The sequence below is a fragment of the Pyrgilauda ruficollis genome, unplaced genomic scaffold (genome assembly GCF_017590135.1).
Source record: "Pyrgilauda ruficollis isolate IOZ18807 unplaced genomic scaffold, ASM1759013v1 scaffold126, whole genome shotgun sequence".
NCBI lineage: Eukaryota > Metazoa > Chordata > Aves > Passeriformes > Passeridae > Pyrgilauda > Pyrgilauda ruficollis.
The window spans coordinates 1,295,468-1,321,281 of NW_024510988.1; the positions used below are offsets into that span (position 1 = coordinate 1,295,468).

A 25,814-nucleotide genomic window follows, 5' to 3' on the forward strand; every position below is an offset into this window, starting at 1 on the left:
TAAAATGAAAACTGGGTTAGTGTGTCAAACAGAGGAGGAAGAGGTTTAGTGGGAAAAGTTTAGTCCAGCAGAATCAGCAACCCTATAATGAGTGAAAATGTGAGTAGCTGCAGAGAGAAGTGGTCAGCAGGAGCTCAGAGCAGGACTCATGCTCAGACATGCATGGGGCTGCAAAGCCAGGGGGGCTCCATGCCAGGGCAGAAACCAGCCTGTCCCTCCCTCCCCTGAGCCCTCCCCAGCCCCTAAAACAGGGCAGTCCTTGAGGGACCCCACGTGCTGCTGCTGCTGGGCTGGTGAGAGCCAGCAGCTCCACAGAGCCCAGATTTCCTGTCTGATCACCAAATATCTGATTGAAGTCCTCTCTGCGCAGGAGGATGCAGGACCTTGTGCTCCCAGTGATTGAGGGACTGAGGCTGATGCTCAAACTTCCCCCCAGGACACTCAGCAAAGGAGAAGAGGGCCAGACAGGAGCTTTAGCTGAGAGAGGAGCAGCCTTTGCTGCGCTGGGATCCAGGACAGCCCAGCCACCCCCACCCTGGGCTCCACAGGAACCCAGGGGGAGCCTGATCAAGAAAATGAGGGTTTTTCTCCAGGCTCCCAAAGCCTGAAGGGCTTCCCAAAGCTGCTGGTGGCAGGGGAGCTGAGGGCAGGGCTCTGAGTCATGACATTTCCAATTTATTTCTCACCCAATCCCAGCTAAGCCATCAGCACTCCGCTCATCTGCTGCTGCAGGGAGCAGGAAATGTTTCCTGGTATCCTCTCAACCCTTTGGTTTCTGTTCAGGGCTTCCTTGCCCTAACACAGCTCTGCTGGATTGCAGAAATTCTTGGTTTAATTTTGTGTTTCAGAGGGTGCCACGAGCACCAGGAGTGGGTGCAACTTGAGGTGGGGAGAAAAGGGAAAATGAAAAATCACTGAAGTTAAATCCAGCTGGCAGCAAGGCAAGGTCCTGCATCCTCCCTGTGCTCAGAGAGCAAACCTGGAGAATTCTGCAGCAGAGGAACGAGGAGAGGGCTGATTTCTGCAACCTTTGAGCACCACGACACCAGAACTGGGAACACACACCAGGCAGAGCCTCCGGGAGGGCAAAAACACAGAGCAAGAACAGGCTGGGCTCGGGGTGCACACGAGGGGAGCAAAGAGCAGAAACAAGGAACAGAAGCAGAGCGTGCAGAAACGAGACAGGCACATCTCCCATCCTGCTGGAAAACCAGCACAGGGAGGGGACAGGGACAGGGACAGGGCTCTGCTGTGCATGCAGCCACGTGGGGAGGTTACTGGTGTTAGTTCTGTTTTCCTGGCAAAGCCCAGCCTAAATCCTTGCCTGGGCGTGGTCCCAGCCAAAAAGGTGATTCCAGAAGTCCTGGATTGTACAAAGCCAATTCCTGCCTGGCTCTCACAGCTCCTCCTTTGGCTGGGGCAGCAGCAGAGCAGGAGCTTTCCTCCCTCCCCTGCTGGGACTGGGCTCAGAGGGAAGTGTGGCAATGCTGCAGGAGCTGCTCTGCACCAGCCCAGCCTGGGCTGCAGGCTGATCCAGCCCAGACACTGCCAGGCTCAATCTCTGCTCCTTGTTCTGCTGGGGACCAGCAGCTCCTGGGAGCTGAGCTCAGCCTAAAGCCTTGCCAGGCTCAATCTTTGCTCCTTGCTGTGCTGGGGACCAGCAGCTCCTGTGAACTGAGCTGAGCTCAAAGCCTTGCCAGGCTCAGTCTTTGCTCCCTGTTCTGCTGGGAACCAGCAGCTCCTGGGAGCTGAGCTCAAAGCCTTGCGAGGCTCTATCTGTGTTCCCTGTTCTGCTGGGGACCAGCAGCTCCTGGGAGCTGAGCTCAAAGCCTTGCCAAGCTCAGTCTTTGCTCCTTGGTTTGTTGGGGACCAGCAGATCCTGTGAGCTGAGCTGAGCTGAGCTCAAAGCCTTGCCAGGCTCAATCTCTGCTCCTTGGTTTGCTGGGGACCAGCAGCTCCTCTGAGCTGAGAGCCTTGCCAGGCTTAATCTGTGTTCCCTGTTCTGCTGGGGACCAGCAGCTCCTGGGAGCTGAGCTCAAAGCCTTGCCAGGCTCAGTCTTTGCTCCTTGCTTTGTTGGGGACCAGCAGCTCCTGTGAGCTCAGCTCAAAGCCTTGCCAGGCTCCCAGAGCCTCAGTGGGAGGAATGAGGGGCTCTGGCAGGAGCCAGACTTTCCCTCTGCTGAGATCTGTGTGAGGTCTGGCTCCCACCTCGGACCCTGTGTGTGCTGTTTCACAGGATTTATATGCAGAGTTTTATACAGAGAGAGGATTTTATAATAGCATTTTACAGAGAGACTATTTCATAGCACAGCTCTCATTCTAGCTATGTTTAAGTTTTACTCACAATAAAAAGAAAATGGTTTCTTAAATCAAATTGTGACATACTCCAAATAAGCAGATTTCAGAGAATTCAGGATTTTTTTGGAAGGCTACTAAACATGTACAGCGTGGATGTGTGCACATATCTCTACATAAATGTGTATTTTAGAGGGTTAAAATGCTGCTAAAGCAACAGGAGAGAGGGTGCTCCCAGAATTTGAGCCCTCATTTCCCATCAGATTCGGGTCTGTGGTTGGTCCCACAGAGAGGCAAAAGGATTTTGGCCTTTGGTGCTCATTCCAGAGGATTTTTAGCACCTTCCTAGAACAGTTCCTTGCTGGACTCTGAGAGTGAAGAAGCAAATGACTGAGCCAGGTGATTTTTTGGGGTTTTTTTTTCCCTGTTTTCCCTCCAAGTCTTTTCCAGCTCAAGGCAGAGGACTGAAGTCGTGTTCTTCCCATGCAGACAGTGAGGAGCAACTCCTCCAAAGAGGCTCAGTGGGATTTTTTTTATTTATTTATTTTTTTTTTTTTTTTGGAATTTGGAGATCCCACAGGGGAATCATCACCCCAAAAATCTAGGCAACCAATCAGAACAAAGTGTTTTACCTTCTGTTCACCAGCGAGGACGACATCATCAGCACCATGCAAGCCACATGACAAATTCACATGATACGCACGCACATGAGTTTGGTTGAAAGGAAAGTGGAGGAGGTCACATGGAAAATACAAAAAAATTAAAAAACTGATGTAAACAATGGGCAAGGGAAAAAAAATCAACAACAGAATTACAGAGTAAATAAAAATAGAAGCAAAATTAAATTAGCCAGCATATATCAGAAACACCGGGGGGGACAGTAAAACCGCCTGGAAAATAAGAATATTAAACCACAGCAAGCACTGAGTTATGGCCTTGTGTTAGGCACAGCTGCGTCACTGCTTAGTCATACAAGGAACAAAAGGGACAAAAATCATTGTGCTGTGTGCCAGGACTGCTGGAGGGATCCACAAAACTGCTGGGAAGAAAAAGGGAATATTGTTATTCCGAGGCAGCGGAGGTGAAAGGGTGAAAAGCAGCCCAAAACGAGGACAAACCCTGGCACCCCACAGCGGTGTGTCCTCCCTCTGCAGCACAAACTGCTCCTGACCAACAACAACAACTGCAGGAGAGAAAACCCTGCTGAGGTGACCACAGCCAAGGACACTTTTCTCATCCAGGAGCTGCGGCGGGACGGGAGGAGAGGCAGAGCAGGGACACCGAGGGGCTGCGTGGGCAGGGGGGCTCTGCCAGCCCAGCCAGGACAGGGAATCCATCACCACCAGGCCCAGGGAAGGCAGCAGCTGCTGGGAGGGATGGGCAGTGCAGGGACAGTGGCAGGGAATGAGGAAAAATCAGCTGCCAGCCCAAGTTCCCTTCCCAGATCGCTCCAAACTCGAATTTCTCACGCTCGTGCCTCTGTCTCATCCTAATGAGGCCACTCCACAGTGCTCTGGTAGTTCCCTGCTAATTTGATGTATAGAGAATTAAACCCTTAATCTTGTGGGTGCTTGGCTCTGACAAGATTAAGGACAGACCATTACCGGGGAAAAAACTGATGGCACAAAATGTAAAATCCATTTGTTACAGCCAAGCTCTCAATCCATTCTCTTTAAACACAGGCTCACAGAACTCTGGGCACTGTGGAGGAGGGAGGCTTAGGAGTTGCTGTGAGTTGCCTGGAAGGAAGATCCGTGTCTTCTGGTCAGGAAGAAACCTCTCCCCAACTGCAGGAAACTCAATATAACCTGAGATTTCAAACCAGGCAAGAGAGGCGTCCTGTCCTCAGGAGAGGAGCTTTAGGTAAAGATCAAGGGCAGAGTTAGCAGCATAAAGAGAATAAAATGGTTTAGGCTGGAAGGAACCTTAAAGATTATCCAGTCCTAGGCAGGGGCACTTTCCAGCACAGCAGGTTGCTCCAAGCCCCCTCCAACCTGAAAAAAAATCCCCTTTTTCAAGTGAGCTCAACCACTGCAAGGCAAAGCAGGTCCCAGAGAGGAGAGAGCTGCAAGAAAAACGTCAAAACTGGCACAGAACTATTTCCTGGAGCAACCTCAGAGGGTTAAATCCAAGGAGAGACATTCCTAAACCTCCCCCATGCCCACAGACATCTCCCACGCGCCCCTGATCCCCCTGATCCCACACCCCAAAAAGCCAGCGCAGCCTCATTAGGTTTCCGTCCCTGCCTCCGTGGTGCCACAGGGCAGCTCTCATCCCCTGATTGCTGCTGCTTCCATCACTGACCCTCAGGAGAGGCCAGGGGACAGCACAGATCACTCCCACAGCAGCAGCAATTAAATGATGCAGAGCTGGAGGAGCATCTGCCCCGTGCCACTGCCCTTCCTCTGCTGCTCAATTCCTCCTTGGACACCAACGTGGGCAGTGCCTGCACGAGTGGAGTGTACACACAAAGAACAGCTCAGCCCCAGGGCAGGGGAAAGGGGAACGTTCACCCTCCTCCTCCTCCTCCTCCTCACACAGCTCCCATGCCAACAGAACCGTGGAAAATGTTTATCATTAGGAGCTTCTCTGGGTAAAGATTCTCTTTTTTAAGAACAAACTGTTCTGTCAAACGTGAACCCCAGGTTTTCCCTCCAAGGGAAGCTGTCCAGCCCACACAGGAACGGCCAGGAGGGAGACTCTGCCTGCTGAGGAATGAAGATGATGAGCAGAGCCTGCCCTTCGGCCTCTCCAGCCCATCCTCCAAGGCTGGCAGGAATGAAAAGGTCTCTTCAGCCCCTGAGTGCAGCAGGGGTTGGGGTTTGGCACTTTGGAAATGAAAATTACTGCACAAGGAACACGCTGCTGGCAGGTAAAGGACATTTAAAGCCACCTGTGAGACCATGAAACGTGCCAGCCATAAATGCATTCATTATAATTAATTATAAAGTTATTTGACTGGCCACACTGTCCTCTCCCTCCATCCCAACCCCAAGATCATCCCACACTTCATGCTGGGAGTGTTCTCCATCCAGAAAACCATTCCTGCCCCAGCTCAGGTGAACACCTCAGCGGCCTCACATGCCACAAACACACTTTGGATTATTGCAAGTCACAAGAAGAGCACTTGGCTTGGCAGAGATCGTTAGTGGCTCAAACCACACCCATGCACCAGGTAACTCAGAGCTTCACTGAGGGGTCTTCTCCTCCCTTGACCACCCTACCAAGGCAGTCCCCATCTCAGATATGGAATCTTCTGGAAGCCTGAGGCCTCTTTTAAGGCAAGCAGGGCCCTGGGATCTCTCCTGCAGGATTTTTTACGTCCTCATTTGCATCTTCTTCCAGCATCCAATACCCCTAATTTTAATATCAACTCTAGCTCCCTATATTCAAAGCAAACAGAGCAAGGCAGGGCAGCAAGAAAACGATTTCATGCACATCCCTTCTGCAAAAGGCAGCTGCAACACCAAAACGGGGAGGGCAAAAGCAAAACATCCCTTTTGGAAAGGATGATCTGGGGGGGGTTACTCCTCCTCCTCTCCCTTCTCTGTGCTTCTCCTAACCCTTTCATTCCCATTTTTCAGCCGCTGCTCGGCAGCACGGGGGGAAGAGGGGGCAGCATGCTGGGGTGTGGACATGCTGACACGGCACACTGCTGTCACAGCCAGCCCAGCACGCCCCAGGGCCCTGGCACTGGGGCACCCCGGGCTCCAGCAGCCCCCAGAGCAGCCCCAGAGCAGCCCCAGGTACTCACTCGGTGCCGGGGATGCAGCGGCAGCTGGGGTTGCTATGGAAACAGAAGGATGCACAGGGCAGTCAGGGTGGGAACCAGGGGGTGACAGCAGGGAAACAGAGCAGCTTCGAGGAGATGGGCACTCAGGGGGACAGCCAGACCTGGTGGCAGGGCTGTGTCACCCAGGGAAGCTGCAGAAATCCTGCCCTGCTGCAGGGAGGGGGGTCCTGGCAGCCCCAGGGGGGTCCTGGCAGCCCCAGGGCCCTCCAGGGCATGGGGAAGGACAGCCTGCCCTGAGGCTTTCCTCATCCCCAAGAGTTCTGGAGCTCCAAATCCCCGTTTTTGCCTCCTTTTGACTCCACCCTGCCCATCAGTGGAATATTTGGGAGGCCTCTAGGGGCAGCTCCTGAGGAGAACTGAGCTCCTGCTTGTTCCCACCTCCCTGCACGACACCCAGGGACACAGAGAGAGGAGGAGAACAGGGCTAAGAACCCCAAAAATGTGAACACCTCGGGAAAGAAATGGGTCTGGAGAGAAGCCTGCACTCCCCAGGGCACAGCAGGACTTGCAGGGCAGGAGGACAAGGAATGTCTTTGCTCCAGAAGTCCTGGGAAGAGCCTGGCAGGGGGACACAGGCTGGGAGGGATTGATTTCTCTGTTAGTCCCCACAAAACCAAAGGAACTCTCACTGCTGTGCCTACAAGAGGCAGGGACACGAGAAGGGGAAATCAGACCTTGGGAAGCTGCAGAGCAGCTCCAGGGAGGGAGATCTGGGGGGGAAAAAATCTCCAGGGAAGCAGGAGAACATCCAGGGATGTTGCAGTAGGGTGGACTTGATGTGGTAATGATTAGTATTGATTTTATGATTTTAGAAGTTTGAATATTTGTTTGATTACACTGTACTATACTACACTATTCTACTAAGAAAAACTCAATGCCTTTGCAATGGGTATCTAGATACACAATTTCAAGAATCTTTTTCCTAGGCAGAAATGATAAGATTATTGAAAAGCATGTTCGTTTATTACTACTCTTTTTTTTTTTTGTTTGCCAAAATTTACTGCCTCATCATTGCGTGGTAGAATAATATGTAGTTTTATTTTACATATATCTTATACAGTTTATATGAATTTTATATGACTTCCTTAGAATCCAAGTGCTTAGCAAGATAAATTAAATTTGCATTCTGACCATCTAGAGCACTGGATCACTCCCTGCTTTTCAGTTTTTTAGGCACGGATCCTTCTGAGCTGCTTGACATTTTTACCTCCTTGATTTCAGTCCAATACACTCCAATCAAGGAGACAGTCCAATCCAGCTTTGACCTCACTGGTCCTGGAATCTGAAACTATCACTAGTGGCTAATTAAGGAATCACCCTTTGGTGAACAAATCCCCGTGACACATTCCACGCGTGCACCAGCCAAGAATTGTTTCCCATTCTTTTTCCTGAGCTTTCTCACAGCTTCCCAGGAAAATCCAGGTTTGAGATGAGCACCCAGGGGTGTCAGAGATGCAGCACACGGTGAGGAGATCATGCAGAGCCCTCCTGCCATACTCACTGCCTGCTGGAGGGGAGCTGGGGGCAGCAGCACTGGCTGGAGAAGAGAAACCAGGTGAACATTGCTGGAAATGCTGCCAGAGCCAGGAAAGGAGCACACGGGGAGCTGGGCTGGTTGCAGTTTGTGCATTTTTGTGTTTTGGCACCACACACATGCTCTCTTTGAACGCTTTTGGGTTCAAAGCCCACCCCTGCTCCCCAGGACTTTGTGTGGCTGCTGATTTGTGAGGAAAGGGAAATGAAGAAAAGCAGTAAATGGTTAAAATGAAAATACAAACCCAGGTCAACTCAGATGCTCTCCCAACCTCCAGAGCTCTCATCTGTGCCACTATAATCCATAATTATCCCTAATTACCTCATGGAGAGGCCCTCTAAGATAGACAGAAACTTCTTTTTCTTATTGAGGGAAATTAGATAAATCAAAATTACTTCAGACTTATCCCAGCAGGCATTAAAAACTGTGTCAGGTTTTACATTCAGACAGAAACTTTAAATAATAGGGCAAAGAAAATAAGTGGCCCTGGTTAATCTGAGCTGTAAAATTCCTGAGACATCTCTGTGACCTTCAAATCACACTTGAGGGGACAAAAATTCCTCCTACTTGTGACTCTGCTCACGAAGAGGTGATTGGAATTCCAGCAGAGATGGAAAAAAGGCATTTTTGTGGTGCCATTTCCTCAGGCAGGGTCCGAGCTGGGCTCTGGGAAGGAGCAGAGAGAAGTGGGGACAGTGCCCAGGAGGATCCCAGCTGCAAAGCTTCGAGAGCAGGATGGAATTGTGGATGAAAAATGAGTTAAAGGAGGAAGAAGTGCAACTTACCCTGCACTGGGGAGCACAGAGGGACTGGCAGCCCACTGACACGTGAAAATAAAAAAAAAAGCAAAATACTCCAGTGCAGAAGTGCTGGAATGTTGTGCAAAGCCACCTACCTGTCCCCAGGCTGGCCCTGGGGCTGGGCACACAGCTCTGGGGCTGCAGCAGAGCTGTCCTTGCTCTTTTTCCTCTCTTCTCAGCTGCATTTCCCCCTTTTCCTGCAGCTCTGCTGGGGATCCCCACCCTGCTCTCCCTGGGGATTTTATCTCCAGCTCAGGAGGGCCCCAATCCTCAGCCTGGGCTCTAACCCTGACCACCACCCTCATGTCATTACTTTTTTTTTTTTTTTTTTTTTTTGTATTTTTGTAATTTTTGTATATTTTTGTTTATCGTATTTTTATTTTTTATTGCTCCTGGAATTAAGAGGATCCCAACAATCTCAGCCTGCACAAATGCTCTGGAAATGCCTCCCAGTGCTCCCTAACTGCTGCAGTTTGCTGCCCTGCCTGTCCATCTGTCCATCCATCCCTCCCCTGCCTGCTCCCCTGCATCCAATTCTGTCCAGTGCAATCTTTTAAGGGGAAATGGCACAAACAGGATCCAAAATTTGGGTTCAAAATAAAAATATCAAAAGATCCTCTCCTGTTTTTCACTTCAGGAAATCTCAAAGAGGCTTCTTCGAGCTTGTCCTTGTAATCTTGGGAGTCACAGCAGCTCCCCAGGAGGATGCACTGATCAATGCAATAATGCTCACTGGGATAAAGAGATTTTTTAGCTCCATTGATCAGGTTTGATTGGAAAGGCACAAAGCAACGGAGCCATCTCCATATTTCACTCACAATTACACAAATCCATCACATTCCTGGCTCGTTTTCCATGGGGAAGTGGGGAACATGCCATTTTTAAAAAATTTAGTATGAGGTTTATTTATTTAATCACACAATCTACACAAGTGCTGGAAGACTGTCCAATGGTAAAAACCATTAGTGAGAAGAGGAAAAGAAATTGAATTTTTTTCTTCAATTTTGTGCTTTCAAAATTGTGGAGATATTCAAAATATTGAAGTTTTTGGTTGGCTCTGGTCTAAACCAGATCTGCAATTCAGCTGAATTGATTTCCCTGAATTATCTCAGTATCATTAAAATTGAACTATTTTTAATGGATTCATAAATGTGAAGCCTTCCACTACTCCACACTGAGTCAACAAGCTAACTATTATTATTTTTATTATTATTATGATTAGATAATCACTACATTAAATATTTCAACTTCATGCTGCAGAGCACAGACAAAGACAAACCCTAATTCTGTTCTAAACAAGAGCAGTGGCTACTCCAGAGTCAGTGTTGTTAGGAAATGAACACTACCAGTTACTCCAATCCTACAGCCCCTGAGAGGAAAAAGGCACTAAATTAAAAGTTCTGGGTGTTAGAGGAACACTCTAAAAACACAAAAAGAGAGTGAAAGAAATGCAGAGAGCACTTACGTGGGTGAGGGATGCCTGCAGTTTATCCATGGATGGGACACAGACCAAAAACGAAATAAAAAGACAGAAATAGACACACACATACAAAAAAAAAAAAAAAATGTAGAAGATGTGAGGTGACAGAGAATATGGAGCTGGAAAATCAGCATCCAGGTGAGCCCTGCTCAGCAGGGATGGGCAGAGCCTGGGCACAGCTCAGGGACTCCAGACATGCTCAGGGTGGGCTGGGACAGCCCTGGGTCCAGCAGAGGGGTCTGGAGAGAGAATTCCAGCACGGGGCTGGGAACAACAGTCAGGGCTGGATGCAGGAGAAAGGGAAAGCAGAACACCTCTCCCTGCCCTGGTCACACCTGCCCTGCCCACTCCACCTTTAATCCTTTCCTCCTAATCTCCTTCCCACCCTGAGCTGGGATTTATTGCTCCCTCAGATTTATTTCTTCCCTGGGAGAGCAGGACAGTGCTGGGCCACAGCAGAACACGGGAATGGCCCAGGCAGAGCAGAGAGGAGCCTGAGGAATCCATGGAATCCCCTCAAAGCAGGACAGAGCAGCCCTCCCTCCCTTCACCTTCACAGCCCAAGGCCAGTCCTGTGCTGAGCACCTCAAAGTGGAAAACAAAGCAGCCTTGTGACACTGACAGCACACTCTCTGTGACCAAAACCCTCCTCAGCTGCCTTTCCTCATTAAAATTCTCCTTCAGAGCCCCTTCTCCTTGGCACCACCAAGGCTGAACTGGAAACACCAACCAGCTCACACGAAAACAACTCCTCCCTTTTAATTACCAACAAAACCCACCCCAACCCAAACCACAGAGAAAGCAGAGGGTGCAGCGAGGTCTGTGAGAGAGACAAGGTGAGATCCATGCACGGCAGAGGCTCCAGGAGAGGGAGGCTGGGCTGTACTTACGCACTGGCTGTGTCTTGAACTCGGCGGGCAGGCTGAGCTCCCCCACGCCCTTGCCATTGACTGCTGACAGCCTCACTGCATAGGTGGTCTCAGGCTTCAGCCCCGTGATGGTCACTGTCCCCTCCACGTTGGCTGGGGTGGGGGGAAAAAGCAGAGAAAAGCTCAGGACTCCAAGAAAGAAATGAACAAACTTTGTTTTCTCCATGCGGGGAGAGAAGGGATAAATAGAGCTGGCTCTAGCTGGGATCACACCACTCCAGGGGGGAATAAAATCAGAATTTCAGCTCCACGTGGGATTGGTGTGGAGGATTCAGCTCTGGAGCAGAACTCTCCCTGTTACAGCCCTTCCCAGATCAAAATTCTTTTGCTTTATTTGACTCCAAGATGGATTTTGTGCCACAAGCACTGCTATAGATCATTTTAACAGGACGGGTTCGCTGCTGGAATAGCTGAGTTTATTTTCCAAGGGGTGACAGATGAGGGTTCAAAAGCCTCCTGTGGGAAGCAGCAAGAGTGAAAACTGTTATTCCAAACACAGGGTTCTTCACCCTGCTCAGACTGAGCTCCCAGCAAAGCCCAACCCTCATTTCCAGCTGCAAATTCCACGCGTCCCTCACAGCAAATGTTTAAAAACTCCATTGGAGCCTCAAACCAGAACCTGGCTTTTCCCTAGAGGAATTTTTCAGTGCTGGTGGGGAAGGAACCAGGATTTCTTGTCACTCCTACCTTCCTTGGCATCGTAGAGCCTGGAGTGCCAGTCCCCCTCGCCCAGGGCCCTCCACTCCGCCTTGTACCTGAGGATGGGCACCCCGCCCGTGGCCTCGGGCTCCTCAAACTCCACCTGGGCACTGCTGGAGTAGGGCTCCACCCTGCCGATGGAGGGCGAGGACGGCGTGTCTGGGGACAAGGGACAGCCGGTGAGACAGCTGGGAAAGAGCCAGAACACCCCCAACAGCACAGGGCACGGGGGGCTGAGCCGCGGAGAGGGGTTAGGCAGGTTTGGAGATGTTAATTAGGGCACAGGTCTTAATTCTGTCTCCTCTCTAAGAGGCTGGAGACTCCCAGTTCCTTCTCCAATAGGGAACAAGCAGGGCAGTGCAGCAAAAGCATCCTGGATGTCACTCTGTCCCCAGTGTCCCCTGACAGGGCTGTGCAGTGCTGATGTCACTCTGTCCCCAGTGTCCCCTGACAGGGCTGTGCAGTCCTGGTGTCACTCTGTCCCCAGTGTCCCCTGACAGGGCTCTGCAGTGCTGATGTCACTCTGTGTCCCCAGTGTCCCCTGACAGGGCTCTGCAGTGCTGATGTCACTCTGTGTCCCCAGTGTCCCCTGACAGGGCTCTGCAGTGCTGATGTCACTCTGTGTCCCCAGTGTCCCCTGACAGGGCTCTGCAGTGCTGATGTCACTCTGTGTCCCCAGTGTCCCCTGACAGGGCTCTGCAGTGCTGATGTCACTCTGTGTCCCCAGTGTCCCCTGACAGGGCTCTGCAGTGCTGATGTCACTCTGTGTCCCCAGTGTCCCCTGACAGGGCTCTGCAGTGCTGATGTCACTCTGTGTCCCCAGTGTCCCCTGACAGGGCTGTGCAGTGCTGATGTCACTCTGTCCCCAGTGTCCCCAGTGTCCCCTGACCATCCCCAAAGCCCCTGAGGCCGCCCTGGAGCCCTGCCAGGCTGGCCCAGCTCTCAGACCCTGCAGTGCAGCTGCTGAGGGGGCTCTGCCTGAGCTGGAGGGCACAAACCAAAGATCACAGGGAAGAACAAACCCCTGCAGAAACAAGGACCAGAGCTGCTGAGCGGCTCCAGCCCAGCAGGAAATCCGTGAACAGCCCCTCTGAAGGCAGCAGCTGCCCTGCTGCTGCCCCAGGGACAGGAGCCACGTGTCCCTGCCTGGCCTGGCTGCTCACCTGCCTGCACCAGGATGAACTCGGAGGACTCCTGCCCGATGCGGTTCACGGCCGTGCAGTTGTAGTTCCCAAAGTCATTCTCCGAGTCCGGGGTCACCTGTGGGGGAAGGAAGGCTCAGGACGGGATCACAAAACCCTTTTCACTCTGCCAAGGCACCCTGAACTTAGCTGGGGAGAAGCTACAATGAAAGCCAGGTGTTTGTGCTCCCAGGGCTATGCATGGAGAGCTGCAGTGGGCAAAAAGCAGGGACAAGCAGAGAGTGTCTCTTCTGCTACCACATTTCCTCCCATTTCCTGCTCCTCTTGATCTTCTACAACCCGATTTTCTAAGGATTTATATGCTAGAAACACCACCCCAGCTTCATTTCTGCCAAGAGGACAAGACTGAATTCCTCCAACAGCAATTATCTGATGGCACTCCTGGCTTTTCCTCACCTCCAGGTAGCTTGCTGAGGGGGTGTTGTAGATCTTGATGTTGCTGTAGTTGGAGCTGGGCAGGAGCTGCCCATCCCGGAACCAGGAGATGACAGCACTGGGGTAGGCAAACACCTCACAGGTGATGTTCACCTGGTTTCCTTCCCAGGTGTACACGGCCACGGGGCCCTGCAGCTTGGGGGCATCTGAAAGACACGTTTGGGAAGGCAATGGAGCCAGCTGAGCTCCCAAAAAAACCTCCCCGTAAGGATCCCTTGGCTGGAGTCCACCTCAATGCGGGCAGGGGAATATTGGAATATTCCATTAATATTGGAAATGGGAACTGTCCTCTCACCCAGGGCTGGGAACATCTTTTGCTGAAGGGCACAGAGAAACCCTGCTGAGCCCCACGGCTGCTCCTGGGCAGCGTGGGAGGAGCAGGCAGCAGGATGGGGCTGGGAAGGGGGAGAACCAGGGGAGAACTTGATTCCCAACAAACGGGAGGGCAGCAGATCCGTGGTGAGGTGCAAAGAGCACCCAGGCAGGGAGAACACCCTGAGGCATCTCACAGGGAGACTTCCACCCCTCATCCTCAGCAGCACATGGCACAGGGAGGGAACAGGGAATGAACCAGTCCCCGTGAACCCCCAGGGCACCTCCAGGGACATGGCCTGCCAGCACCCAAGCTGGAGATGGGCAGAGAGAACACCCTGAGATATCTCACAGGGAGACTTCCACCCCTTAACCTCAGCACAGGGAGGGAACAGGGAATGAACCAGCCTCCATAAACCCCCAGGGCACTTACACTGCACCTCCAGGGACATGGCAAGCACTGGAGATGGGCAGAGAGAACACCCCACAACCTCTCACAGGGAGACTTCCACCCCTCACCCTCCTCAGCGCACGGCACAGGGAGGGAACAGGGAACGAACCAGCCCCCGTGAAGCCCCCAGGGCACTTACACTGCACCTCCAGGTACATGGCCTGCGAGTCCTGGCCGATGGTGTTGCTGGCCGTGCACACGTACTCGCCCGCGTCCGTGTACTGGATGTCCTTGAGCGTCAGCGAGGAGACGCGCGCGTGGCTGCGCACCACGATCCGCCCGTCCAGCGTCTGCGACAGCACAGCCCGTCAGGACACAGCCAGCAGGGCACACAGCCCGCCAGGACACAGCCAGCAGGGCACACAGCCTGGCACAGCCCCGGGGCAGCCCCAGGATGGCACATACCCTGCCCCAGGATGGCACACAGCCTGCCCCAGGCAACGCCAGGATGGCAGCCCCAGGATGGCAGTCCCAGGATGGCACACCCCCTGCCCTAGGATGGCACACAGCCCACCCCAGTGTGGCACACAGCCTGCCCCTGGCAGCCCCAGGATGTCACACTCCCTGCCCCAGGATGGCACACACATTGCCCCAGCCCCAGGGCCGCCCCAGGATGGCACATCCCCTGCCCCAGGATGGCAGCCCCAGGATGGCACACAGCCTGCCCCAGGATGGCAGTCCCAGGATGGCACACAGCCTGGCACAGGATGGCACACTCCCTGCCCCAGCAGGGCACACAGCCTGCCCCTGGCAGCCCCGCAGCGCTGAGGATCCCTCACCTGAGGCCAGGTGAGAGCACCAGGGGCACCTCCCTGGCACCCAGGGGCAGCTCCCTGGCACCCAGGGCACACTGCAGTGGCTCAGAGCATTTAGGGGAAGGGGCAAACACCAAAAGAAGGACCCAAGGTCAGCCCTGCGTGGCTGGGAACACTGTGTAACTGAGAACAAAGCTTCTCCCCAGGGTGGGAACTGCAGACATCCAGCTCTGGTTAAAAAAAAAAAAAAGGAAACCTCCCCAAAAGCTTCCAGTCAGAGAATCCAGCCCTTCCTGTCCCCTCAGCAATACTGGTTTTATCTCAGTGCCCCTGAAATGGGTAAGGAAGAACAGACCCAGAGCTCAGAGTTGAATCAGGCCAAAAGGAAGCTCAGAACTTTCACCTGAACGTGGCACACCAAGAGAGGAAAGTGCAGTGAAAAGGGCAAGAAAGCCTCTAGAGACAGCCCTGCCTCAAGAAAATTCCAAAATTCCAGAACCATTTCCCACACGCACGAGACTGTGGGGATGCCATTGAAAGAGAGAAACAAGGAGTGTAGAATCCCAGGGGATTGCCAAGGGACTGCAGCCACCCAGCCACCCCAGGCTGCGTGGTTTTCCTCTCCAGTTTGTCACCAAACCCAAGAAAACACCAAGCCAGGGACTCCTCTCTCCCTCCTGCTGCTCCTGCCTCAGCCTGGAAGCTCTCAAGCACCAACTCCCTCCTCTCATTTCTGATTTTGCAGCACAAACACAAGGGAGTAAATCTGGCACCCTCGTGGCTGTGCCTGCTGCCACTCTCCAGGAGCATCTGTTTCCCTGGAAGGTACAGGACAAGTGCTGATAAATGAGTAAAACCCTGAGGATTTCCAACAGCCAAGTGCACAAAAAGCATCTCTGGTGTCTCAGGTGTCAGACTCTGGGCCTGAGCCTCTCTCTGTGCTGAGACTGACAAAGTTTCTACAAATAAATGTCTTTTGTCACCTCAGTTAGCTCCAGTATCAGCTCATGGGCACCAGGCCAATTTCAGATGCACATAAATAGTGTCTTTTGATGGCACATGAACAACTGGGTGTATTTTTCTCCTCTCTCCTTCCCTGCTGCAATCCCTGGCCAGTGCCATGAGCTACAGCCTCCATCCCTGCCCCGGAACAGTTATTCCATGGACTCGTGGTGCTGTGGGCATCATTTCAGAGCCTGACAGGAAACTACAGTGGTACCACACCACCAAAATCTGCTTTTATCTGACTGCTCTGCTCTCCTTCTGCCTGCCTTTGGATTTCCCTCCAAACCCCAGCTCATTCCAGCAGCACCCATGCGTGCCAGGACTCCAGACCTGGGGGAATATTCTCAATATTTGTCTCTCTGAGCTCACCAGAAGAGTGGAAGGCACAAAACACCAGTGTGGGATCACCAGAAAAGGCAGTTTTACACCCAAATGCCTCCTGACTTTGTCCCCACTCCCTCAAGATCCACCACCAAGGAGTGCCAGGAAATCATGGTCAGGGATGATTTCATGAGCAGTGCAACTGATTCTGAAAACAAAGCTCTGGTTTTTTAATGCAAAAAGTCGTAAGGGAAGAAAAAGAGAGATCAGGAAAAACGCTCTAAGGAAGAGAAAAAGGCCTAGCCAAGAAAGCACATCCAAGCTTTCTCTCTCCCTGCTGCAGCCCACCAGGAGCTCTGGCTGCTGGAGACAGGACAGGCAGGAATTTGGGAGCCAGATGTTGACATCTGTAATCCTTCTACTCAAATCCCCCAGTTGCAAGGATCTGGGCTAACAGAGTAACAAACTCCTCATGCTGGGGAGAGCAGCTCAGGGACACAGGGAATCACTCCTCAGAACAGAGCAGGATGTTCTCTATACTGCAAATTACTGCAATTTATCCCGAGCTACTGCAGAATTTCCCCAAATTCTGGCCATGCCCTGGGGCACAGATCACAGCTGGGCAAGAGCTCAGGGCCAAAGGGGGAGAGCAGAGATAAATAAACTGCATTTATCCCCCTCCCATCACCTTCTGGAGCTTTCAGGCCTTTCCCAAACAAGCACCCAGGGATAACTCTGCACAGTCCTGCCTGCTCCTCAGCCACTTCCCACCCCACAAAGCCTTGAAAACCCCAACCCAGGCAGGAATTGCACTGAGGAAGAGGAGGGGTCTCTCCTTGCTCTGTGCTTGCAGAGCAGTGTTTGATATTTGTATTTAACTGCAGCCCTAAATACTCCTGCACCAGTTACCAGTCTGGGGTGTGACTGAGGGTACCCAGAGATGCTGCCAGCACTGACTTCACCTCCTCACCTGAAATTCCTTCAGGAAAAGTGAAATATTTAATGCCAAACATTCCCTGACCTTCATCCTGCTGCTGGAACCCACGGCTAAAAGCCCCCAGGCAACTTCAAAGCAATTTAAAAGCAATTTTAGAGAGATATCCTGCACCCCACTGGGGTATTTTGAGACACAGAGGCAGTAAGAAATGTAGAGACAGCAAACTTAATAGTATTAGTGCTCATATTAATCACAAGCTGGAGAGAGAGAGCACAGAGGAAACACTGGGGCAGGGAGGGGACAGCTGTGACAGGAATTCCTGAGTCCTGGAGAGATGCAGCTACTCAAATTCCAAATTCTTCAGCGCAAACTGCTCAGAGAATCTGATGCCTCCACCTGCCACAAGCCAAGAGATTATTGTGAAGGAAGAATGGGCAGGATCTCCCCATGAAACACAGCTGGGTGGTGCTCAGGTTACAGCCTCACGCTGTTCAGTCTCTGGGATTTAGGATGGCTTCAAAATGATTTAAAAAATCACAGCCTCCACAAAGTTGATCCTAAAAATACAAATCCAAGTCACCCGGTTCTGAGAGCTCATTCTGTTCTCCACCTGACCCCTGTTATTTGCTTGGGATCTTTCCTTCTGGTCCATTTTGAAGCAAGAGTGCTACAAATCAGCTGCATTATTATCATTGTTGTTGTTGTTGTTATGATTAAAGCACAGCACTGAATGTGAAATTAAATCAAACCCCATTTGCACCAACCCCAGTCACTGCATTATCCCACCTCCCCCTCGCTGACCCTTGCAGATCAAAGACAAATGAAAAAAATTTCAGCAATTTGGGGCATTTTCTGGAGAAATGCCCCTCGTGCAAGGTTTCTCTGCATTGGCTTGGAAATGGAACATGATGCAGTTTCCTTTACAGAGACGGTCAAACTGAAATGAAGGAGTGCCATGAGCAAATAGGTGAGTTGGCTGGAGCAGAGGAGGCTTTCCTGGGGAAAAATGACTTTCCCAAAATACAGGTTGGTGCTAATGCTTCCCTCTCTGAAGGAGAGGATGATTCACTGGCAGCACAGAAAAAAAAAATGGTGAAAAGAGCACTTTACATTTGCTTTTCATTTTAATTGCCTTTTCTTTCATTTTGAAGTGACAAGCAGAGTTCCTCACTCCCAACACAGCTACTTTGCTCATCCAAAAATTGCATCACTACATGCCAAGCAATTTCTACCTCTAGAAGCTGCTTCTTGTACATACTGGCATTTAACTGGGTCACATTAATGCTTGTTTAGTTGGTTACTGCACTAGAGATTTGTTAATCTGTAATGCTTAGAAGAGAAACCAAAAACCAACAACCTAAAGAAGTTTGCTAAAGGTCTGGGAATCTGATACCTCTTGTTTCTCGGGCCGGGTCCACGAAGCCTGGAGAGAACAGATATAGAACACAACAACAACAACAGAAAAAAAGCAATAAGAGTTTATCAAAGGTTGCTTTCAGGCACCAGTGTCTGCAGCACATTGAGCTGTGTGCACATGCAGGCTCCAAGCTGAGCATCTCCTGTCTGTGGGGGGGGTCACAGCTTCATTTCCCATCAATTTAGGCTGGCATTCACCACTTCACAGCCTTGCATTGGTCTTTAAATGGCCAAACAAAGGCTGCTGCCACCTCAAGACTGATTTATTACATCAGGGATCGTTTCCTCTGTCACATCTCACCTTTCCTACACACCTGGTGCTCAGGAAGTGGCTCTGGCCACTGCATTGCAGAGGGCAGACCTGGTGGTGTGCCCCTGTTTGCCACCCCACAGCGGTTAATTAACACTGATTAATGTGCTCATCATGCATTTGGAGGCCTGGTTCCATGCAGGCTGTGCCAGGAGGAGGAGGAGGAGCAGCCCCAGAGCTGCAGGGGACCCCCAGCTCCCTGTGCTCAGGGATGGCAGCCCCCAGCCCCACAGCAGTGAAACATGCCCAGACCTTACTGCAAAGCAAATATTTCCCACTCAGAGAAAGGCACCAGCAGCAAGGACCACGCTCCCCGTGGCTCACAGAGAGCCAACTGCCGTGTTCCATCTCCCCTGTCATTTGTATTTCAGCTCTCTCTGATTTGTTCAGGAGTCAAAAGTCACCTGCTGGCACGAGAGGCGGGATGGCACCGCTGGCTGTGAGGCACGGTGACATTGTGGGGGTGTCACAGCACACACGGGTGACAGGGATGGAGATGGGGGCTCAGGGAATGGGAGTCAGAAACAGAGCCCTGCTGGCAGTGAACACTGAGACTGAAATGCCAACAGATGGGACACACACCTCTCTGAGAACGCCTCTGGGGAAAGCAAGCGGGCTCTCTGGGACTGGGAGTGGAGCTCTCAGTCCCTGCAGGGCTGCTCATTTCTGGGGGCACAAATCCTGCTGTGCTTGGAAGCCGAGCAGGAGCCCAAGAATCCAGAATAATCCCTCTGCTCAGTGCCAGGGATGTCCCCGTGAGTCCCCTGCCACTGCTGCTCTCGGCAGTCTCAGCACAGGGAGACACTTTTCATCCCTGGTCTTCAGCCTCAAGGAGGGTGAAGAAGGAGAAGAGCCCATTCCCAAAGGCTCAGAGTTTCCCTGCAGTGACCCTTGGGAGGGGGGAAGAGGCAGAGCCATGTTCCCCACCCCAGGGGAATTGAAGATGCCCCTTCTCCCTGCAGGGAGACTAAATGGCCTTTAAAGGTCCCTCCCAACTCAAACCATCCTGAGATTCCACGGTTCAGAGTTCCAGGGGAATTGAAGATGCCCCTTCTCCCTGCAGGGAGACTAAATGGCCTTTAAAGGTCCCTCCCAACCCAAACCATCCTGTGATTCCACGGTTCAGAGTCTCTCAGCAATGCTGAAGCCAACTCAGAGATGTCAAAATTACCCAAAGAGATGAAATACTGTTGGACACACCAAGCTGATTTTGAGTCTGTTATTATTTCTGTGATCACACATGGATTCTGCCTGTGCTGTGCTCTCTGAAATGTGTCTGCAGCCCACAGGAGCAAGCAGGGCTAATTACCTGTTCCTGTGTGCTTTCCATCTAGGTTTGTTCTTACTTGTTCATATGTGCTTTCCATCTTTATTTTTACTTGTTCATATGTGCTTTCCATCTTTGTTTATTTTTACTTGTTCATATGTGCTTTCCATCTAGGTTTATTTTATGGGTATTAACCTGAAATCGAGTCAGCACAAAAGAAAAAAGATAAACTTTTATCTTTTGTGAAGATAAAAGAGAGAATCCCAGGCTAACTCTTCCTCACCCAGACAGAGCCAGAGCAGCTCCACCCAGCACCACGCAGGCAATGAGGGGCAATCCAAGGCCTCGTGCACCTTCAGATTCCTAAATTCTGAAAATCTCCTCCCTCTGCTTTGGCTGCCCACAGCACAGAGCTGAGAGAGGCAGAACAGCAACCCAGGCAGCAGAGGAAGGATGGGCTGGGCTGTTTCTAGGACAGCACAACGCCGAGATGGAATTCACCTGCCAGACACTGAAATTCAGCCAGGCCCCTCAGATCCATGCAGAAATCTGCATTTTCCTGCTGGAGGAACAGGGAGCCTTGTGGGGCAGCCCTGGGGGAAGGCCCAGGGACAGCACAGGGCTTGAAGTGTGTTCGGGATGCAGGAGGGAGAAATCAGAGCTGATCCCTCTGCTCTTCCCTCCCTGTGTTTTCTGCCCTGCAGGGCGAGCAGCTCCAGGAGATCCAGCCCTGGATAAAGGATCAAGGAGCTGCAGAGTGTTTCCCTCCCACCCCACAGGCTGGGCTGCCCTGCTGGGTGACAAACCCAGCAATGTCCCCACAGCTGCTCCCTGGAGGGACAGCCCAAAATCTGCCAGGAGACACAGCTGAACCAAACCTTCCTTTTTTTGGAGGGGGTTTGGGTGGGTTTTCCAGAATGCTGTGGGAGTTAAACCATCTCTACACCTCAAAAAACCTACACTGAGGGATGACTGCAAGAGCAAACAACACAGAGCAAGACAGAAGCATCCAAGTACCTGGATAACAGAAATGTTCAAAAGTAGGCTTGGTAATTCTTAAAATAGCATTGTTTGTCCTGCACCAAAGACCATCCACTTCCCTGTGCTGTCCCAGAGAGAGAAAGTGGAGAATAAACTGAATATTTGTAACAGAATATTTAATAGAATTAAATATTCTAATAGAATTTGTAGTAGAATATTTAGAGAGCTGTTCTGACCTCAGGATTTTCTGGACATCTGAAGCATTTCCCTCAACTCAGAGCACAAGAGAGAGAATGAGAAAAGTACAAGACAAACCAAAACAAAATGCACACACACACACACACAAGAATCCAGCCTGGAAAGTGCATGGGATGTGAGAAAACAATGTTTGCCCTGAAGGTTTGAACCAGCCCATGAACACATGGCAGCACCTCAAACCTTGGCTTTTCCCCCATCTCAAAGTGTCAGAGCATGAACATTCCCCTTGCTACTGATCACCCACCCAAGAGCATCAAGCAGAGTCTCAAAAATCAGCAAAAATGAGTTAGCAGTTTTGCACTGAGCTGTGATGGTTTAACTGGGCTGCAGAGGGGGGGCTCTTCTACCACCTGGTTCAGCTTTTACATTCTGCTCCCTGCCCAAGCTCTGTCCCTGGCTGGGATCCAAACTCCAGAGCCAGCAGCACTGGAGCCTTGGCACCTGCCAGGGCTGTCCTAACAGAGACAAACCCGGGAATAAATAACCTCAAATCCTGCCCAAGCAGGTGCCCCAGCCAGGCTGCAGCTTCTGCAGGCACTGGAAACCTCTCCCTGAACATTGCAGGGATTCACAGCAGCCCTGGGATCCAAAAGATGCTGACAAAGAAATGAAGCTGGAAAACTCTGGCACCCTGATTAATAAAGTTACACATGAACAACGTGGGGAGGGGCTGACGTCACGGGGGCAATTAAAAAAGCTCATTTAGGAGCTGCAGGGCAGGACAGCAGCTGTGGGGACAAGGGACAGTGGACACCTCTGTTGCTCCAAGACTTTCAGAGTGTCACCTGCTGCCTCCACGCCGAGCCAGAACCCCTGGCATGGCCAAGGCAGCTGAGCCCTCAAGCACCCTGTTATTAGGAGATTATTAATTAGCAACAACTCCTCACTCCTACTTCTGTCTAGGCTCCAAATTCTGTCTCCTGATCACTCATGAAACGTCTCCAGTACAGCAGCACACCCCAGCCTGGTCTAATTAAAGGAATTATTGTCGCCAATAACAACACCAGCAATCCCCTTCAAGAAGAAGAAAAAAACTGCTAATTATTTTTGCCTTTTAAGAACAAAATGGTATTGATGGGATCAACAGAACAGGTGAGCACAAAAGGCAGGCAGGCTTTTGTGCTTCAGGGATGTGCAGTGTCAGAGGGCAGCACGGAGGAGGGACGGACAGGCTCGTTTTGGATCCACTGCCCTCACCTGCCCCTGCCCAGCTCGGGGGTCAGGGGGCTCAGTGCCATCCCCCAGAAGCTCCCTGCAGCTGCAGGAGCTCCTGGGAACAGGGCTCAGGGTGTCTCCAATGGAATTCACCCCCAGTGAACAGAGCAGGGATTGCAGAATGACTCCCCAGCTGTCCTGAGCCGAGCTGGCTCTCACAGGAGGGCACCTGGGGCACTGGCCCTGGTGTGGCACTGGCCCAGGTGTGGCACTGCCCAGGTGTGGCACTGCCCAGGTGAGGCACTGCCCCAGGTGTGGCACTGGCCCTGGGCCCTGCAGGAGCAGGGCCAGCAGCAGGATCTTTTCAAAACTGGGGTGACTCTTACAGGAGGGCACCTGTGCTCCTGCCCCAGGTGTGCCCCTGTCCCAGCTGTGCCCCTGCCCCAGATGTGACACTGTCCCAGCTGTGCCCCTGCCCCAGGCATGCCCCTGCCCCAGGTGTGCCACCCATGCCCCTGTCCCAGGTGTGCCCCTGCCCCAGCTGTGGCCGTGCCCCCAGGCCCTGCAGAGCAGCCCCCCCGTGCCCCCCATGCAGCTGCAGGCCAGGGCCAGGCAGGTGCTGCTCCCACCCCCCGAGGGGCTCGGGGCAGGGCTGTACCTTCTCCTCGCTGCTGATGTTCCTGCTGGAGGTTCTCCAGGTGATGGAGGGGATGGGGTCCCCCGAGGCCTCGCAGGTCAGCGTGATCTGATCCTCCAGCTCCATGGCTGTCTTGTTCTCCACGTAGGTGATTTTGGGTTTGGCTGGGGAGGAGGAGGAGAAAGAGGAGCCTTGGCTCAGGTGGGGCTCAGGGTGAGCTGCTGTCACCAGCAGTGCTGGGAACAAGCAGCACTGGGGACAACTGGGGCCACCTCCTGCCAGCTGGGGAAGGAGCAGAGGGAATTTTACCAGGGCACCTCCTTGCAGAAGGGAAGGAGCTGAAAAACCTCTTGTGCTCATTCTCACAGCTGAGGCTCCAGCAGAGGAGCCCGTTCAGAGTGCACAAACGCTCACCCCGGGATTACCAGCTCCCCCTTCCACCTCCCTGCCCCAAAGCCCCCAAATTCCCCCTGCCCCTTTGCTAAGCAGCTGGGCCAGCTGCACACAGGGCAGGGGGAATTCCAAATTCCTCAACACTTCCAGGCTCCTGGGAGCCAGGGAAGCTCCTGCACACAGGGCAGGGGGAATCCCAAATTCCTCAACACTTCCAGGCCCCTGGGAGCCAGGGAAGCTCCTGCACACAGGGCAGGGACAATTCCATGTTCCTACACACATCCAGGCTCCTGGGAGCCAGGGAAGCTCCTGATTCTCCCCTCCAAGCCTGAGATCACTCCCGCAGTGCTGGGGTGGAGCTCACCTCCCCATCCAGGCTGCAGCAAGCCCCACTCAAGGCTAAAACCCTTTCAACAGCAGCTTTGGTGGATTTGGAAATATCCTGGAGGACATTTCCAGCAGCCTGTGGGTCTGACCCACCAGCCCTGCCTGTGTTTGAGCTGACAGGAGCTGGGATGAGCTCCCCACACACCCAGAGGGGCACAGGCACAGCTGGGGATACCCCCAGCAGGACTAACTGGGACAAAGATCTCCCCCAGCTCCCCCCAGGGTGGGCAGCACCCAGCTGGCTCTTTTGGGGGCTGTTACCAAAGACTTTGAGGTGGATGGTGGCGTCGGCCTCGCCAGCCTTGTTCTCAGCAATGCAGATGTACTCGGCCTCGTCACTCTTGTCCACCCTGTGGATGGTCAGCTCGGAGCCATCCGAGGTGAAGCTGTATTTGTCCTCGTCCTCCACCTCCTCCACGGGCTCTCCATCCCTGGGGGCACAGAGCACACGGGGCTGAGCTGGCAGAAGCCATGCCAGCCTGCTTCAGGCCTGTCCATGCAGTTATTGCACTGCAGCTCGCAGGGAGCAGCCCCTTCTCCTCTCCCCGTGGGCTCCAGAGCTCAGCTGCAGGTTATTCCCAACCCTCCCTGCCCCAGGGCTCTTGGCAGCTGCAGCTCTCCCCTCCTGGCACACCACAGGGCAGCTGTAACCCCACCAAAGGCGGCTCCTTGCACGCCAAGGCACCACTCCAAGCTGCCATCAGCTTTTCCAGGGCAATTTCTGCTCCTAACCTTCACCAAAGGCTGCAGAATTCCAAGAACTCCAGAATTCCAGAGTCCCTGGAGCGGCAGTCACTGCCTGACAGGGCAATGCAGGGAGCTGGGAGGGGACACAGCTGAACAGTGGGGTGCACTGAAGGAATTCCTTGGTTTGCTCTGCTTTATGAAACTGTTTTTATCCCAACCAACAGGATTTTCACCCTCAGATTCTCCTCCCTGCGTGGGCTCTGTGCTCCCAGCCTAACCCACAGCAGAAGGTGGCTTCAGCCCCACCACGAGGCCCTTCTTGTGAGCAAAATCAGCTCATCCCAGCCAGAGCATTCCCTCCCTCAGCCTGGCCTGGCAGGGAAGCACCCCCAGGCCAGCAGCACACTGCACACAGCATCTTACTTGGTCCAGGTGACGGTGGGCTCGGGAAAGCCATCAGCATCACAGGCCAGGGTGACAGACTGGCTGAGGTTGGCAGTGGCATTCATGGTGCTCTGCCTGGCACGCACCGAGGGAGGCACTGCAAGGGAACAGAGCCACGGCTCAGCTGGGGAGGACAAAGGTGGGAGCCACAGGGAGCTCCCTGGGCACCTCTGGTGGCACCAAACCCTGTCAGCAGCACCACCACCAGGGTTTAACCAGTGAGTTTGAGGCATGGCCAAAGTTATCAGCACAGGGGAGGAAGGGCAGCGGGGTGGGAGACACAAAAAACTCAGCATGGTGGCCAGAGCCACTGGTGAGTGCACCAAGCTCAGCTCCTCACTCTAACCTTCAGGTTCCTCGAGGTGTTACTCCTGTAAACACCTGGCAAACACTCCCTGAGCTCCACGAACATTTTTATTGGACACAGCAGAGGAAGAGGATGGTGTGAATGCGAGGCAGCACCTCCTGCAGCAGCCTGGAGTGAGGTGCTGCTGAGCCCCTCACCGTTCACGATGACCTGGATGTCCTTGAAGTTGATCTCCCCTCGGGCCAGGATCCTCCCCTCACACCTGTAGGTGCCCTCATCTGTCTTCTTGATGCCCCGGATCTGCAGGTAGTTGTTGGACAGGACGATGAAGCGCACTGCAAAGCACAAAGGCACAGGGAGCTCGCTCAGCCTCTCCTCTGCTCGGCCCTGCTGGCCCTGGGGGCACAAAACCTCCCTCCCCACCCTGAAACGGAGATGCTGCTGGAGCTGGAACTGCCTCTGCCAGGCAGAAACAGCTGTGGAGAGCAGCCAGCTGCTCTGGGATGTGCTCAGTGAGATGGACAGACTGACAGGTGTCAGCGTCCCATAGACAGCTCTGGGATGTGCTCAGGGAGGTGACAGAGCAGTGCCCCACTAACACAGCTCAAGGACGGCACAGAGCAG

General features: G+C 52.8%; 1 protein-coding gene across 10 annotated transcripts in view; it reads right to left on the minus strand.

Moving 5' to 3' along the window:
* NCAM1 (neural cell adhesion molecule 1) overlaps positions 1 to 25,814 on the minus strand; it is a 78,863-nt gene that overhangs the window by 8,375 nt on the left and 44,674 nt on the right. Inside the window, exons 5-18 of one of the 10 annotated variants that reach the window (XM_041458141.1) lie at positions 25,388 to 25,525; positions 24,863 to 24,980; positions 24,014 to 24,183; positions 22,994 to 23,136; positions 18,342 to 18,371; positions 14,070 to 14,220; positions 13,129 to 13,313; positions 12,694 to 12,790; positions 11,519 to 11,689; positions 10,793 to 10,924; positions 9,888 to 9,902; positions 7,590 to 7,625; positions 6,050 to 6,082; positions 2,928 to 2,930 (exon numbers count right to left, since the gene is read on the minus strand). In XM_041458141.1, coding sequence (XP_041314075.1) covers positions 2,928 to 2,930; positions 6,050 to 6,082; positions 7,590 to 7,625; positions 9,888 to 9,902; positions 10,793 to 10,924; positions 11,519 to 11,689; positions 12,694 to 12,790; positions 13,129 to 13,313; positions 14,070 to 14,220; positions 18,342 to 18,371; positions 22,994 to 23,136; positions 24,014 to 24,183; positions 24,863 to 24,980; positions 25,388 to 25,525 — 1,422 coding nt within the window. Of the gene's footprint in view, positions 1 to 2,927; positions 2,931 to 6,049; positions 6,083 to 7,589; positions 7,806 to 9,887; positions 9,903 to 10,792; positions 10,925 to 11,518; positions 11,690 to 12,693; positions 12,791 to 13,128; positions 13,314 to 14,069; positions 14,221 to 18,341; positions 18,372 to 22,993; positions 23,137 to 24,013; positions 24,184 to 24,862; positions 24,981 to 25,387; positions 25,526 to 25,814 lie in introns of all 10 variants that reach the window. The other 9 variants (XM_041458138.1, XM_041458139.1, XM_041458143.1 and 6 more) reach the window with 9 other exon arrangements.